The sequence below is a fragment of the Emydura macquarii genome, unplaced genomic scaffold, assembly GCF_026122565.2.
Source record: "Emydura macquarii macquarii isolate MOO-44397 ecotype Brisbane River unplaced genomic scaffold, CSIRO-AGI_Emac_v2 contig_1131, whole genome shotgun sequence".
In the NCBI taxonomy this organism is placed as follows: domain Eukaryota; kingdom Metazoa; phylum Chordata; order Testudines; family Chelidae; genus Emydura; species Emydura macquarii.
Genome location: NW_027131268.1, coordinates 8,023 through 22,794, shown reverse-complemented (window position 1 = coordinate 22,794; position 14,772 = coordinate 8,023). Strand labels below are relative to the sequence as shown.

At 51.1% G+C, this 14,772-nt stretch overlaps 1 protein-coding gene across 2 annotated transcripts; it reads right to left on the bottom strand.

Moving 5' to 3' along the window:
* Positions 1-3,405: 3,405 nt before the first annotated feature.
* Positions 3,406-8,899, bottom strand: LOC137152006 (sulfotransferase 1B1-like). Of its 2 annotated transcripts, none has more exons than XM_067546480.1 (7): positions 8,465-8,899; positions 7,969-8,097; positions 7,769-7,866; positions 7,512-7,638; positions 7,139-7,233; positions 4,114-4,294; positions 3,406-3,596 (listed from the first exon to the last, which is right to left on the bottom strand). In XM_067546480.1, exons 1-7 carry the CDS (start codon positions 8,643-8,645, stop codon positions 3,484-3,486), a joined length of 924 nt encoding a protein of 307 aa, XP_067402581.1. In that variant the 5' UTR covers positions 8,646-8,899; the 3' UTR covers positions 3,406-3,483. The 2 variants fall into 2 exon arrangements, with proteins under 2 accessions (XP_067402581.1, XP_067402582.1); XM_067546481.1 differs by having other exon boundaries at positions 7,969-8,080; positions 8,465-8,594.
* Positions 8,900-14,772: the final 5,873 nt, after the last annotated feature.

The following is a 14,772-nucleotide window of genomic DNA, read 5'->3' as shown; positions in this document are numbered from 1 at the left end:
TAACACATTTCTGCGTACATAAGCTTTCGTGGGCTGCAGCCCACTTCGTCAGATGCATGAAGTGGAAATCACAGGTAGGAGGTGTATATATATACATCCAAGGGTGAGAGACAACCATGTGGAGGGCAAGTGCTAACAAAGTCCATTCAGTTAGAGTAGATGAGGCCTATTCACAATTGTTGATTAGAGGATGATTATGTGTGAACAGTGGCAATTACTTAATTTGTTAGTCTTTAAGGTGCTACAGGACTCTCGTTGTTTTTGCTGTATACAGACTAACACGGCTACCCTTCTGGAGCTTTTCAGCATAGAGAGACTTTGTTAGCAGATTAACTAGGAATTACAGCAGTGACTGGAGTCTCAGAGTCCCGTTTTGGGCTCCACTCCCCTCGACCCCCTCACAGGCAACTGACTTTCCTCCCAGCCACTGGACAGACCCCGGCCTCTGGCCCTTCCCCTGTCCTTTGTCTCTTTCCCAGACAAGGTGTTACAACCTGTTGTAGCTGGTTTGACCCAGGAGGGCAAAGGGGGGTCTGCCCTGGTCTGCATACATGTGGCCTCTGCCCTCTGGTGGTCTCTGCAATGATCACACACCGGGTCCCATCACCGAAATACATGAATAACATATGGGGAAATACATGAGTAACATATGGGGTAGACGGAGGCACACACACAGCATTCGGAGGAAACACTGGGACATCTCCACTTTGTCACACCAACTTAAACCATCCTTGCTGCAATTTGTTTCTTGTCCTATCCTCAGAGGTTAAGAAGAAATTTTTTTCTCCCTCCTCCTTGTAACAACCTTCTATGTACTTGAAAGCTGTTACCCTGTGCCCCCTCAGTCGTCTCTTCTGCAGACCGAACAAACCCAATCTTTTCAATCTTCCCTCCTAGCCCATGTTTTCTAGACCTTGTCTAGGTCATTTTTGTTGCTCTTCTCTGAACTTTCTCCAGTGTGGCCACATCTTTCCTAAATGTGCTGCTCAGAACTGGACACAATACTCCAGCTGAGGACTAATCAGCGCAGAGTAGAGCGGAAAAATTACTACTCATGTCTTGCTTACAACACTCCTGCTAATACCTCCCAGAATGATGGTTGCTTTTTTTGCAACAGCGTTACACTGTTGACTCATATTTAGCTTGTGATCCACTCTGACCCCCAGATCCTTTCCACAGCACTCCTTCCTAGGCAGTCATTTCCCATGTGTGCAACTGGTTGTTCCTTCCTAAGTGGAGTACTTTGCATTTGGCCTTATCGAATTTCATCCTATTTACCTCAGACTAATTCTCCAGTTTGCCCAGATCATTTTGAATTTTAATCCTGTCCTCCAAAACACTCGCAACCCCGCCCAGCTTGGTACCAACTGCAAACTGTATAAGTGTACTCTCTGTGCTGATATCTAAATCACCGATGAAGATATTGAACAGCATCAGAACCAGACCTGGTCCCTGGAGGACTCCACTTTTATGCCCTTCCAGCTTGACTGTGAACCATTGATCCCTACTCTCTGGGAACGGTTTTCCAACAAATTATGGACCCACCTTATAATATCTCCTTCTAGGTTGTATGGTCCTAAATTGCTAAAGTGGCAGTCTTGTACTTGTTTCTTTAATTAGTTCCCTAATGGTTAGCAGAAAAAAATCTCCATATGACATCTACAAATTTACTAAGAAGTTTCAAACTCACAAGGCCCATCTCTCCTGCGAAAGCCAAGGGCGAGGGCTGTATTCCTAGATTTCCAAGACCAGATGGGACCACTGGGAACTAGTCTGACCACATGTATAACACAGGCCAGAAAACTTCCCAAAATCATTCCAGTTTGAATGTGAAATGAACGTCTCTACTATGAGGGCAGCACAACTCCAGCGTAAAATTGCTAAGCAACCCCCCTGCCCACCATATTTTATGCCGGTAAGAACAGTTTCTAGTAATAACACAGTTTTAGCCCTTGATGGTGCAACCACTTAAGCACATGCTTAATTCTGAGCATGTGAATATTCCCTTTGACTCTTCTGTCACTTGGTAGTCAATGGGGTGATTCATGTGCGTACTTGCTGAGGTGGGTCTTTCCCAAGAGATGTCTTGTACTCACTGTGTTGTGATACTTTAGAATACTGTTATGAGTTGGGTGAAACCTTGTTAGGGGTTGATTTAAATTCTTATTGAGACTAATAGATGTAAACTCACCCTTCAGTTAATGACTGCAAGAGTAGGGACAAAAGGAGAATGTAATCTGCCCAAGAGCTTTTGCTGAGTATTATTTTGGGTAGGGCCGTGTGTGCATGTGGGAAGCCAGACCAGACATAAAACTGAAAGACTAAGGGCTTATCTACACATAAACCCTTGCAGTGGCACCAGCACTTCAGAGAAGATGCAGCCTATGCCAAGGCTTCTCCCATCGGCATAGGTAATCCACCCCCTGAGAGACAATAGCCAGGTCGATTGGAGAATTCTTCCGTCAACCTAGTGCTGTCCACACCAGGGGTTAGGTTGATATACCTGTGTCTCTCTTGAGGATGTGGATTTTTACGTCTCTGAGAGATATGGCTATACCCAAGTAAATTCCTAGTGTAGACCAGGCCGGAGACAGTTTGAAGGAGCAACCGAGACCACAGTGTGTGACCCTGGAAGAAACAGGTGGAGAGGTTTTTGGGTTGGCGGTGCAGGCTGAAAAGAGCATTCTTGGTGCTCTCAGCAAAATAAATTGTTTCCTGCTATTTGATTCTCTCTGCGTTTAGAGGCACGGGACTTTGCACAGTGCTTGTAAGTAAACAAAACTGCAGCTAAGAAATATCTGACTTGCCACCAGTTTCTCCTCCTAACTAGAACGATCTACTTGATCCTGAATTGGTGGCTAGCTGCTCAGGTCAAAAGGGTTATGACTGCTATGCTTGATAGCAGTGCTGAGGGGGATAGGGAGGCCCCCAGCCCCATGGAAACTCTCTCCCCAGAGTTGCCATTTTTTTCTCTGGTGCTAGCAGGGCCTCGCAACCAGTTCTGCTTCCTGCTTTCACTGTCCTGGCTCACAGTGGGAGAGACCCAGAAAAAGAGATAAAGAATAGCCTTGAGTTCATTGATATTTACACGACACCAGGGATGAAATGCAACTGCTCCCCCGGTGAGATTGAGCGATCTGTGTATACACTGACTCCCTGCTCCCCCACTATGTGCCTTGTACTTGCCTTACTGCCATGTGAGCCCTCTGCATCTCTATGGTGTGATTCGCACTCCCAGCAGCATCTGTGTCCCCGGGGTCAGGTGGAGGGGGGGTCCTCAGGATGTCCTCCATTGGGGGCAGGGTGGTCCTGGGGGGTATGCTGTCTAGGGCTGAAGGGGAAGTTTCCTGTGGTACCAGCCCCCTCCCCCTCGTGACACTCCCTTCCCAGTTATCACAATGTCTGTGGTAGAAGAAAAACTTTTATTGCAGCGCTGTTCACAGGGGCTGTCCGCACCTCTCCCACTGCCCCACAGGGTGGGGCCTAGAGCTGGGTACGGAAGTGCAGGCCCGTCCCCTCCATGCGGCACTGGTAATGGGCATCGAACGCCTCGCTCTGCGCCACCGTGAAATAGTTCTTCCAGTCGCCAACCTCCCCTGGGGAGGAGAGGGGGTATTAGTGGGGAGACCCCCCACTAGCCACTGCTGCCCCTTCCACCACCAAGTGCTTCCATCCCAGCCACAGGACCCCAGCTCCAGGGAATGCCCCCATTCGTGCCATGCTAAGTCACTGATTTCCCACAATCCTTTGCCATTGCGAACACAGGACAAGACAGTCAGGAAGCATGCCACGTGGACTCATCCCAACAGTATTTACCCAGAATCCCTTGGCAGAGCGGAGAGGATATGACCATCCCCCCAGTGACACTAGGGGAGCTGATGCCAAGTGATCATGACCACCTGCAAGGGACTCTGGGTAATGAGGCATGACTCTCCTTGGGGGGCCATTAGGCTTCACACCAAGCAGGCATTACCCACAGTGCCTTGCTCAAGTCTCCCAGGCCCTGTACCAAAGGGATACAGACCAGTGTACAGGGAACTTTCCAGTCAAAGCCAGCGGGGATGGTTACCCACAATCCCCCAGATGCTCCAACCCCCCTGTCTCCCCGCTCACCCTTGCGCATAAAGGGGCTGACGTTCTGGTCCAGGATGGTGCTGGGGACACTTCTATAGTTGGCCATGGGGTTCTCCTTCATGATCTGGAAAGACGTTTGCTGGGCGATCTTCTCCAGAACCTCTAGGGGCAGCTCCACCTCCAAGAAGTCCATGACCCTGCGGATCTCCCGGGCTGGGTACTGGTCGGGGAGAGGAATGATGACCCAACAACCTCTTGATGCCAACTGGCCAAGGGCACAGTGTTGCATATGCATTACAGGGATCCTTTGGGTCTGGTATCTACATATTAGTTCTCCAAAGACTGTCAAGTAAAGTCTTCAATGAAAGCCTGTATTGTGCTAGTCATCATAATAACTGGAAGATGTACGTATGGAAAATATGTAAAGAGTTATGCATAGATACTGAAAGTTATGTTCTCTAGGTCTGTGAGCTAAGGCAGATCACCAAAAGATGACCTGTGTACCCGTATCAGGCAGTGTGGGGGAGACTCTCATCTCATTCTGGCTAGTCGTGTGTAAATTAAGCATTGTTTGGTTCACACTGGATGCCCGTTTATGGTCTGAGCTGAATTCTAATCAGTAGATTATGGGGGCTGCAGGGAAAAACAGAACTAATAGGGTTACACTCTATCTGTGGTGAAGATGAACCCCCCCAGTTAGAACATCAGAAAGGCCATACGGGGTCAGACCAATAGTGCATCTAGCCCAGCATCTCCTACACCTGTCTTCTGACAGTGGCTGCTTCCAGATGCTTCAGAGGGAATGACCAGACTAGGGCAACTATCCAGTGATCCACCCCCTGTCGTCCACTCCCAGCTTCTGGCAGTCAGAGGTTAGGGCCACCCAGAGCATGGGGCATCGTCCCTGACCACCTTGGCAAATAGCCATTGATGGCTCCATGAACGTCTCTAATTCTTTTTTAACCCAGTTATATTTTTGGCCTTCACAACATCCTCTGACAATGAGTGCCACAGGTTGACTGCACTGCGTGAAGAAGTGCTGTCTTATGTTTTATTTTAAATCTATTAATTTAATTGGATGAGGCCTAGTTTTTGGAAGGCGTAAATAACACTTCCCTATTCACTCTCTCCATACCATTCATGATTTTATAGCCCTGTATCCCTTTCCTAATGGGTCATAACATTCTGTTCTCTTTTTTGTCCGCCCCTGCACACTGAATGGATGTTTTCACAGAACTATCCATGATGACTCCAAGATCTCTTTTTTTGAGTGATAACAGCTAATTTAGACCCCACCGTTATGTATGTATAGTTGGGGTTATGTTTTACAATATACACAACTTTGCACTTATAATTTCATCTGCCATTGTGTTGCCCAGTCACCCAGTTTCGCAAGACCCCTTTGTAACTCTTCACAGTCAGCTTTGGATTTGACTGTATTGAGTAATTTTATATGGTCTGCAGACTTTGTCACCTCATCATTTACCCCTTTTCCAGCTCTTTTATGAATATGTTGAATAGCACTCAATCAAGAACAGACCCCTGGGGGACCCTGCTGTTTACCTCTCTCCATTGTGAAAACTACCATTTATTCCCACCTTTGTTTCCTATCTTTTACCCAGTTACCAATCCAGGAGAGGACCTTCATTCTTATTCCATGTCTGTTTACTTTGCTTATGATCTTGATGAGGGATCTTGTGAAAGGCTTTCTGAGGGTATGTTTACACTGCAAAACAGTACCTGCAGCTGGTCTGTGTCAGCCAACTCTTGCTCTCAGGGCTTGGGCTGCAGGCTATACAACTGTGGTGCAGATGTTTGGGCTTGGGCAGGAGCCCGGATTCTGGGATCCTGAGGGGAAGCTTCCAGAGCCTGGCTCCAGCCTGAGCCCCACGAGCCCAAGTCAGCTACACAAGCAACCCCTGGGTATTTTATTGCAGTGTAGAAATATCATGAAAATCCAAGTGTCACGCGGGATGGCACGGGACGGGTCACACCAAGTACATTAGATCCACTGGGTCTCCTTTGTCCACATGCCGGCTGAGACCCCCAAATAATTCTAGTAGATTGGCGAGGCATGATTTCCCTTTATAAAAGCCATGTTGACTCTTCCCCAATATATCGTGTTCATCTATGTCTCTGATAATTCTGTCCTTTACTCTAGTTTCAACCAGTTTGCCTGGTGCTGAAGTTAGGCTTACCAGCCTGTAATTGCCGGGATTGCCTCTGGAGCCTCTTTTAAAAATTGGGGTGACATTAGCCATCCTCCAGTCATCTGGCACAGAAGCCTATTTAAGTGATAGGTTACTTATCACATTTAGTTGGTCTGCAATTTCATATTTGAGTTTCCTTCAGAACTCTTGGGTGACACCGTTTGGGTCTGATGGCTTCTCACTGTTTAATGGATCAGTTATTCCTTCAGTTTGTGAGGACAAGCCACCAGTCACCAGCAGATCTTTGGAGAAGAGATTTCAGCCAGAGTGGTTGAAAACGCTGTGAAAAGTACTTGGAATAAACTACCTTGTCGGAGACAGGGGAATGCCTCGTGAGTTAAATTTAGGATCTAGAAAGCAGATTATGATTTTTTAAATATGTAACCATTTTTTCCCAATATTCTTATTCAGTCACTTGACTATCTCTTGATGATACACTTATTATTGTTCTCTCTATAAATATAGCTAAGTGCTGTGATAAGCGGATCGGTGATCCAGAGCTGAATCTTACAAGCTGGTGTGTTCTGATTCTTTGGGAGTAAAGGATCTGTAAGATGCTCTGCGACTGTTCAGTGGATCAGGGCTGGAAACTCTAGAGTGACGCTCTGAGGGCTCAGGGGCTGACATGCGCCTATCACTAACCTGGACAGAGAGAGGGAGGCCTGTGGAGGCCAGGGACAGCGGAGTTTGTGCTATCAAAGGCTGGTGGTTTCAAGGAACTGAACCAGAGTAGGCACAGGCATGACCATCATGCTAAGGGTAGGTAATGGTGAGGTGACTCAGAACCCAGTGTGCCCCTGGGGAGCCTCGCAGTGCCTCGCCCCATGCAGCCCATCCCCTCGTTCCACGCTCACCTCTTTCAAGTCCTCGTAGAAGACATAGAGGATGCAGTGATTTGACTGTTCATCCCAGTAGCGACAGACATGGTCGTACCACGAGCCCCAGGCCACTGTGGGGAGAGAGACTGAGCTGACATCGCCAAGAGTCATAGGAGGCAACCTTTGCTGTGGTCACCGTATGGATTCACACCAAGTGGTAGTTATCCAGAATCCCTTGCTCGCCTCCACCAGGTAAGGACCGGTCCGTATACCCCCACGGGGGGAACCTCAGGTCTGGAACCAATGGAGCTTCTTCTCCACGATCCCTCAGGGCCTCAGAGCCTAGGAAGGGGTGGGAGAAGGGAGGTGGAGCTGCTATGGGGCCTCTGCACCCTCCCCCGCTACTGACATTTCCCCTCCATGAACTTCTGCAGATATTGTTCCCAGGGGCCCGGCTCCGGCTGCGTCTTGTTCATCTGGTCGAAGAAGTAATAGGAGACCACGTTATCCTTGGCGTTTCGGGCCATGTAGATCACCTAGGGAGGAGAGAGAGCTGTGGCTGCGGGTTGGGATTTAGGGGGGAGCCCCGGACTGGGGCAGCAGGGACTGTGGGTCGGGAGCAAGGGGCAGCAGCCGAGCTGTTGGGTGGAGGAGGGGGTCTCTTGCCTTGCACCTATTCTCCCAGAAGGACTTGGGAACCAGCTGGAAAGGCAGGTGGGTCTTGATGACTCGGGGGGAGGGAACATTCACCAGCTGCTGCACGCCTGCAGGAGATCAGAGCAGAGGGAGCGTTGGCCGTGCGGGCAGAGCCCAGCGAGCAGGTGGCGGGGTTGCAGTCTTGCTCCCTGCCCCCAGCAGGCACTCACCTGAGGGCACTGGGGGCGGGGAGCAGATCTCCAGGAAGGGGATCCGGACGTGGGTAGGGGCTCGGGAGGCCTTTTCCACATCCCCTCGCACCAGGATCAGGTCCACAATCTCCTGCATCCACGTGGTCCCTGACGAGGGAGAGTCACAAACAGAGAACACCCCAGCCCCCCCGTGCTCACGCCAAGGCGGCACTACCTAGAATCCTTTGCCAGAAGCAGTCGTGGGACCTTACGCTCCAGCCCCCCCACTGGGAGAGGCCAGGCTGGGTAGCCAGGAGCCCCCCCCAGCCAGCGCCCCTGCCCCACCTCCCACAGCTCCCCCTACTGGGAGAGGCCGAGGGCTGGAGTAGCCAGGAGCCCACCCCCTCACAGCATCCCGCCCCTCACAGTGCCCCTTGCTGGGAGAGTCTGGGGGCTGGAGTAGCCGGGAGCCCCCCAGCTCCCCTGCGCCGCTTCCCACAGCGCCCCCCTGTGATAGGCTGGGCTGGTCTCTTACCTGCCTTGGGGTAGGTGGCAATGAGGAGGTCATCAGGCCGGGCCTGGAAGTCCTCGATGGGGCCCCACTGCTGGGCAATGGGCTCCATGAGGGGGATCCCGTGGACCAGGTGGAGGGGGAAACGGTGGAAGACGTCAGTGGAGTCATGCAGGGCCTTATCGTAGTCCTTTGGAGCTGCCATGGCGGGGGGGAGCCCTGCTTAGGGACCCCTTGGGATCCTGCAAGGGGGGTCCTAGCTGGGGGGAGCAGGCTGGGTGCTGGGGGTGCTGCAGGGTCCTAGCTGGGAACACAGACTGGGTTCTGCGGGTGCTGGCTCAGGGGTCCCTGGCTGAAGGTGCAGGCTGGGTCCCGTCTGATCCCATCTGAGCTATGTCTGCATCCTGTGCCACTGAGTTTCCGCACTGCACAGAGCTCAGTCCAACTGAGTGAACAGTCTTTGCCTGCGGCCCAGCCCCTTGGAGCTGGCTGGTTACATGCAGATGGGTGGAACTGAGGGCAAGCTGCCAACCCCAACGGAATCTGTCCCCGGGCTTCCTGCTGTCAGCCTCCTGCACTCCTCCTCCCAGTGCCGGGCATGCCCCTCCCCCAGAGTCACACTCCCTGTGCCCCCCTTGTCCCCCCTCACAGCCCGCCAGCAGTGACAGCCTCCACAAATGCCACGACCCCAAACATGACACCTCCTGCCTCCTCCACACAGCGATCCCCCCTCCTCTTTTATGTTCCCCTGCCCTCATGAGACCCCTGCAGCCCCCCTGGCACTTCCCCCGAAAGTGCACTCAGGTGTGTGTAGGGGGGCTGGGGGTACGGTGGCCAGCCTGCCTCATGCCCCGGTGCAGGGATTTGGGAGCTGTTCCTGTTCCGTCTCAGCCTCGCCCCTGTTAGAAATAACCAAACAGGTTGTTGCTGGGGCGGATTGGGGAGAAGGAACCCTTTACTGCCTGCTCGTTCCACCTCGACGCCGTGAGTGAGAGGGTTACTTTACAGTTCTTTTATCCATACCAGTATGTAAATGTATATGTAAGCAAGGTCTGAGTGTCTGAGTAAAGGGGGGCACATTATTTGCATGGGCTTGGTATCTGCATGAGTACAATTAAGTACTTAGCATGATTTACCTAGGTGTGGAGCATAATGGGAGATGGTTAGCAGGGCTGGGTTTGGGTTACAAACCACTTTTGTGTTAACTGTTGGGGTAATGAAATGTTGTCCTGCAATTGTATGAACAGATGTCAGCAAAACTGGGTTTAGTCTGTTATGATAGAGCACTTCACCCTAAACTAAACAGAGCTCCCCAAGGGTGGCAGGCCGATGTTCCAGCGTGAAAAAGGTGGAGGTGTCTCCTATTGGGATTGCAGGGGCCAAGTGAAAGGGCTGCCCCAGGCAGGGAGTGACTCTCACCTCCCATTGTTCAAAGGTAGACTTAATGACTCACCTTGGAGTCTTTTGTCTCTTGAAAGCAGGAACATTCTCTGTATGACAGCAGAAGGTTTACCTATGAGCTGAAGTCACTGAGAGTTGAACTTTGCCTGACCACTAACAGAGCTGAGTGGGCAACAGGCAACTCTGGTGGGAGGCTAGCACAGTTGGTGCCAGCCCAGGGTGGGCAGTGGTTGATGGAGGGGCCGGCACAGTCAGTGCCAGCCTAAGGTCCCCTATCCCCCACTCTCACCCCTCTGCTCCCTCCCCGTCTGCAGGGAGGTTCTTCCAGAGGAGACTGAGAGGACCAAGCCCCACAGGCAGGAGGGCCCCAGTCACAAGGAGGGTAAGTGCAGGGGAGAGTGTGTGTGCGCCCCTCTGTGTGTGTGTGTGCGTGCGCACGTCCAGCTGTGTGAGTGTGTGTGCAGCCCCTGTGTGTGTGTGTGTGTGTGTGTTCCCCTGGGCCTGTGTGTGTGGTGTGTGTGTGTGTGCAGCCCTTGTGTGCATATGCGTGCATTCCCCTGGGTGTGTACGTGTGGTGTGTGTGTGTGTGTGCGTGCACTCCCCTGTGTGTGTGTGTGCGTCCTTTAGCTGTGGCCCGGCGGTTCAGGCTCAGGTTACCGCGGGTCCTGAGTTCAGGGCCCACGCTAGGTGCAGCTGGTGCCCGACACGTGTGTGCCGTCTGTGAGCATGTGCCATGCATTAGCCCAGCGCCGCCCCCGGGCACATGTGACACCCCCACAAGCCCCTTCCTTTCTCTCCCGCAGGAGGAAATGTTTCCTGTGTGAATGTGGAAGCCAAAGAGCCTAAAGCCCGTGCGGGCTCTGCTTCCCCCCGCCCCATCCCCTCCTGTGTGTGAACGCCCCCTGACACCCTGAGGGTCCTGACCTCCCCCAAGCCCCGGGGCCGTCTCTCTGACCCCACAGAGACCTGATACGGCTTCTGCTGTGCCGTGGAAAGACGCCCCGCCCTGGGCATGTCCCCCTCTCTGGCGCGCCAGGAAACCATAACCCCCGGGACCTGCTGGGAGCCCCCACCCCCTGTCTGACGCAGGCGCGGGGTACAATGCAGTCACACGGCACAACGCCCCCGGGCTTTGGCGGCACCCCACTCCCGTGACCCTCTGGTTCTCTCTCTCCCCCCCCTGCAGCCTCGCTGGATTTGCCCGACTACGACTACGTCAACGTGCCCTAGGGGCCTGGCGCTGGAGACCAGTTCCCTCCATCGCTGCCCCCTGGCGTGAATGTCCATGGGCCCCCGGCCGCCCGGGGCAGCCCCACACGCCGCGTTCAGGACTTTGGGGAGCCCCAGCCAATGAAATCGGTTCTTCCCCAGCCCGCTGGCCGGGCTCTGGGCTCCCCAGCGTGGGACAACTGGTCTCTTTACTGGACCTAGTGCTGATTTGGGAGCCAGGAGCTGAAATGTAGTAAAGGGGGCTGTGTGCATTTGTATACTGGCTTCTGTGGGGATTCAGAAGTGCAGTTTATGGCTGGTTGGGAAATCTGGCTTCAGTGCCACCCACCAGCACTGGGAGAATCTGTTCTCCGTTTGCAGCCTGCCCTGACCTTGGCATTGTCAGGTGGCTACCCTGGGCATGGGACGGGTCACAATTTGCTCTCAGGATCACAGCGTAGAGAGAAAACAACGAGAGTCCTGTAGCACCTTAAAGACTAACACATTTCTGCGTACATAAGCTTTCGTGGGCTGCAGCCCACTTCGTCAGATGCATGAAGTGGAAATCACAGGTAGGAGGTGTATATATATACATCCAAGGGTGAGAGACAACCATGTGGAGGGCAAGTGCTAACAAAGTCCATTCAGTTAGAGTAGATGAGGCCTATTCACAATTGTTGATTAGAGGATGATTATGTGTGAACAGTGGCAATTACTTAATTTGTTAGTCTTTAAGGTGCTACAGGACTCTCGTTGTTTTTGCTGTATACAGACTAACACGGCTACCCTTCTGGAGCTTTTCAGCATAGAGAGACTTTGTTAGCAGATTAACTAGGAATTACAGCAGTGACTGGAGTCTCAGAGTCCCGTTTTGGGCTCCACTCCCCTCGACCCCCTCACAGGCAACCGACTTTCCTCCCAGCCACTGGACAGACCCCGGCCTCTGGCCCTTCCCCTGTCCTTTGTCTCTTTCCCAGACAAGGTGTTACAACCTGTTGTAGCTGGTTTGACCCAGGAGGGCAAAGGGGGGTCTGCCCTGGTCTGCATACATGTGGCCTCTGCCCTCTGGTGGTCTCTGCAATGATCACACACCGGGTCCCATCACCGAAATACATGAATAACATATGGGGAAATACATGAGTAACATATGGGGTAGACGGAGGCACACACACAGCATTCGGAGGAAACACTGGGACATCTCCACTTTGTCACACCAACTTAAACCATCCTTGCTGCAATTTGTTTCTTGTCCTATCCTCAGAGGTTAAGAAGAAATTTTTTTCTCCCTCCTCCTTGTAACAACCTTCTATGTACTTGAAAGCTGTTACCCTGTGCCCCCTCAGTCGTCTCTTCTGCAGACCGAACAAACCCAATCTTTTCAATCTTCCCTCCTAGCCCATGTTTTCTAGACCTTGTCTAGGTCATTTTTGTTGCTCTTCTCTGAACTTTCTCCAGTGTGGCCACATCTTTCCTAAATGTGCTGCTCAGAACTGGACACAATACTCCAGCTGAGGACTAATCAGCGCAGAGTAGAGCGGAAGAATTACTACTCATGTCTTGCTTACAACACTCCTGCTAATACCTCCCAGAATGATGGTTGCTTTTTTTGCAACAGCGTTACACTGTTGACTCATATTTAGCTTGTGATCCACTCTGACCCCCAGATCCCTTTCCGCAGCACTCCTTCCTAGGCAGTCATTTCCCATGTGTGCAACTGGTTGTTCCTTCCTAAGTGGAGTACTTTGCATTTGGCCTTATCGAATTTCATCCTATTTACCTCAGACTAATTCTCCAGTTTGCCCAGATCATTTTGAATTTTAATCCTGTCCTCCAAAACACTCGCAACCCCGCCCAGCTTGGTACCAACTGCAAACTGTATAAGTGTACTCTCTGTGCTGATATCTAAATCACCGATGAAGATATTGAACAGCATCAGAACCAGACCTGGTCCCTGGAGGACTCCACTTTTATGCCCTTCCAGCTTGACTGTGAACCATTGATCCCTACTCTCTGGGAACGGTTTTCCAACAAATTATGGACCCACCTTATAATATCTCCTTCTAGGTTGTATGGTCCTAAATTGCTAAAGTGGCAGTCTTGTACTTGTTTCTTTAATTAGTTCCCTAATGGTTAGCAGAAAAAAATCTCCATATGACATCTACAAATTTACTAAGAAGTTTCAAACTCACAAGGCCCATCTCTCCTGCGAAAGCCAAGGGCGAGGGCTGTATTCCTAGATTTCCAAGACCAGATGGGACCACTGGGAACTAGTCTGACCACATGTATAACACAGGCCAGAAAACTTCCCAAAATCATTCCAGTTTGAATGTGAAATGAACGTCTCTACTATGAGGGCAGCACAACTCCAGCGTAAAATTGCTAAGCAACCCCCCCCCTGCCCACCATATTTTATGCCGGTAAGAACAGTTTCTAGTAATAACACAGTTTTAGCCCTTGATGGTGCAACCACTTAAGCACATGCTTAATTCTGAGCATGTGAATATTCCCTTTGACTCTTCTGTCACTTGGTAGTCAATGGGGTGATTCATGTGCGTACTTGCTGAGGTGGGTCTTTCCCAAGAGATGTCTTGTACTCACTGTGTTGTGATACTTTAGAATACTGTTATGAGTTGGGTGAAACCTTGTTAGGGGTTGATTTAAATTCTTATTGAGACTAATAGATGTAAACTCACCCTTCAGTTAATGACTGCAAGAGTAGGGACAAAAGGAGAATGTAATCTGCCCAAGAGCTTTTGCTGAGTATTATTTTGGGTAGGGCCGTGTGTGCATGTGGGAAGCCAGACCAGACATAAAACTGAAAGACTAAGGGCTTATCTACACATAAACCCTTGCAGTGGCACCAGCACTTCAGAGAAGATGCAGCCTATGCCAAGGCTTCTCCCATCGGCATAGGTAATCCACCCCCCTGAGAGACAATAGCCAGGTCGATTGGAGAATTCTTCCGTCAACCTAGTGCTGTCCACACCAGGGGTTAGGTTGATATACCTGTGTCTCTCTTGAGGATGTGGATTTTTTACGTCTCTGAGAGATATGGCTATACCCAAGTAAATTCCTAGTGTAGACCAGGCCGGAGACAGTTTGAAGGAGCAACCGAGACCACAGTGTGTGACCCTGGAAGAAACAGGTGGAGAGGTTTTTGGGTTGGCGGTGCAGGCTGAAAAGAGCATTCTTGGTGCTCTCAGCAAAATAAATTGTTTCCTGCTATTTGATTCTCTCTGCGTTTAGAGGCACGGGACTTTGCACAGTGCTTGTAAGTAAACAAAACTGCAGCTAAGAAATATCTGACTTGCCACCAGTTTCTCCTCCTAACTAGAACGATCTACTTGATCCTGAATTGGTGGCTAGCTGCTCAGGTCAAAAGGGTTATGACTGCTATGCTTGATAGCAGTGCTGAGGGGGATAGGGAGGCCCCCAGCCCCATGGAAACTCTCTCCCCAGAGTTGCCATTTTTTTCTCTGGTGCTAGCAGGGCCTCGCAACCAGTTCTGCTTCCTGCTTTCACTGTCCTGGCTCACAGTGGGAGAGACCCAGAAAAAGAGATAAAGAATAGCCTTGAGTTCATTGATATTTACACGACACCAGGGATGAAATGCAACTGCTCCCCCAGTGAGATTGAGCGATCTGTGTATACACTGACTCCCTGCTCCCCCACTATGTGCCTTGTACTTGCCTTACTGCCATGTGAGCCCTCTGCATCTCTAT

What these genes read in the sequence shown, in the direction of transcription:
- LOC137152006 (XM_067546480.1), bottom strand. Translation starts at nt 8,645, where the DNA reads ATGGCAGCTCCAAAGGACTACGATAAGGCCCTGCATGACTCCACTGAC. An exon ending in TCTGGGAGAATAGGTGCAAG is followed by an intron (nt 7,639 to 7,768) that starts GCAAGAGACCCC and finishes TCTCCTCCCTAG; the next exon opens with GTGATCTACATGGCCCGAAA. An exon ending in CAGCCCCTTTATGCGCAAGG is followed by an intron (nt 3,597 to 4,113) that starts GTGAGCGGGGAG and finishes TCTCCTCCCCAG; the next exon opens with GGGAGGTTGGCGACTGGAAG.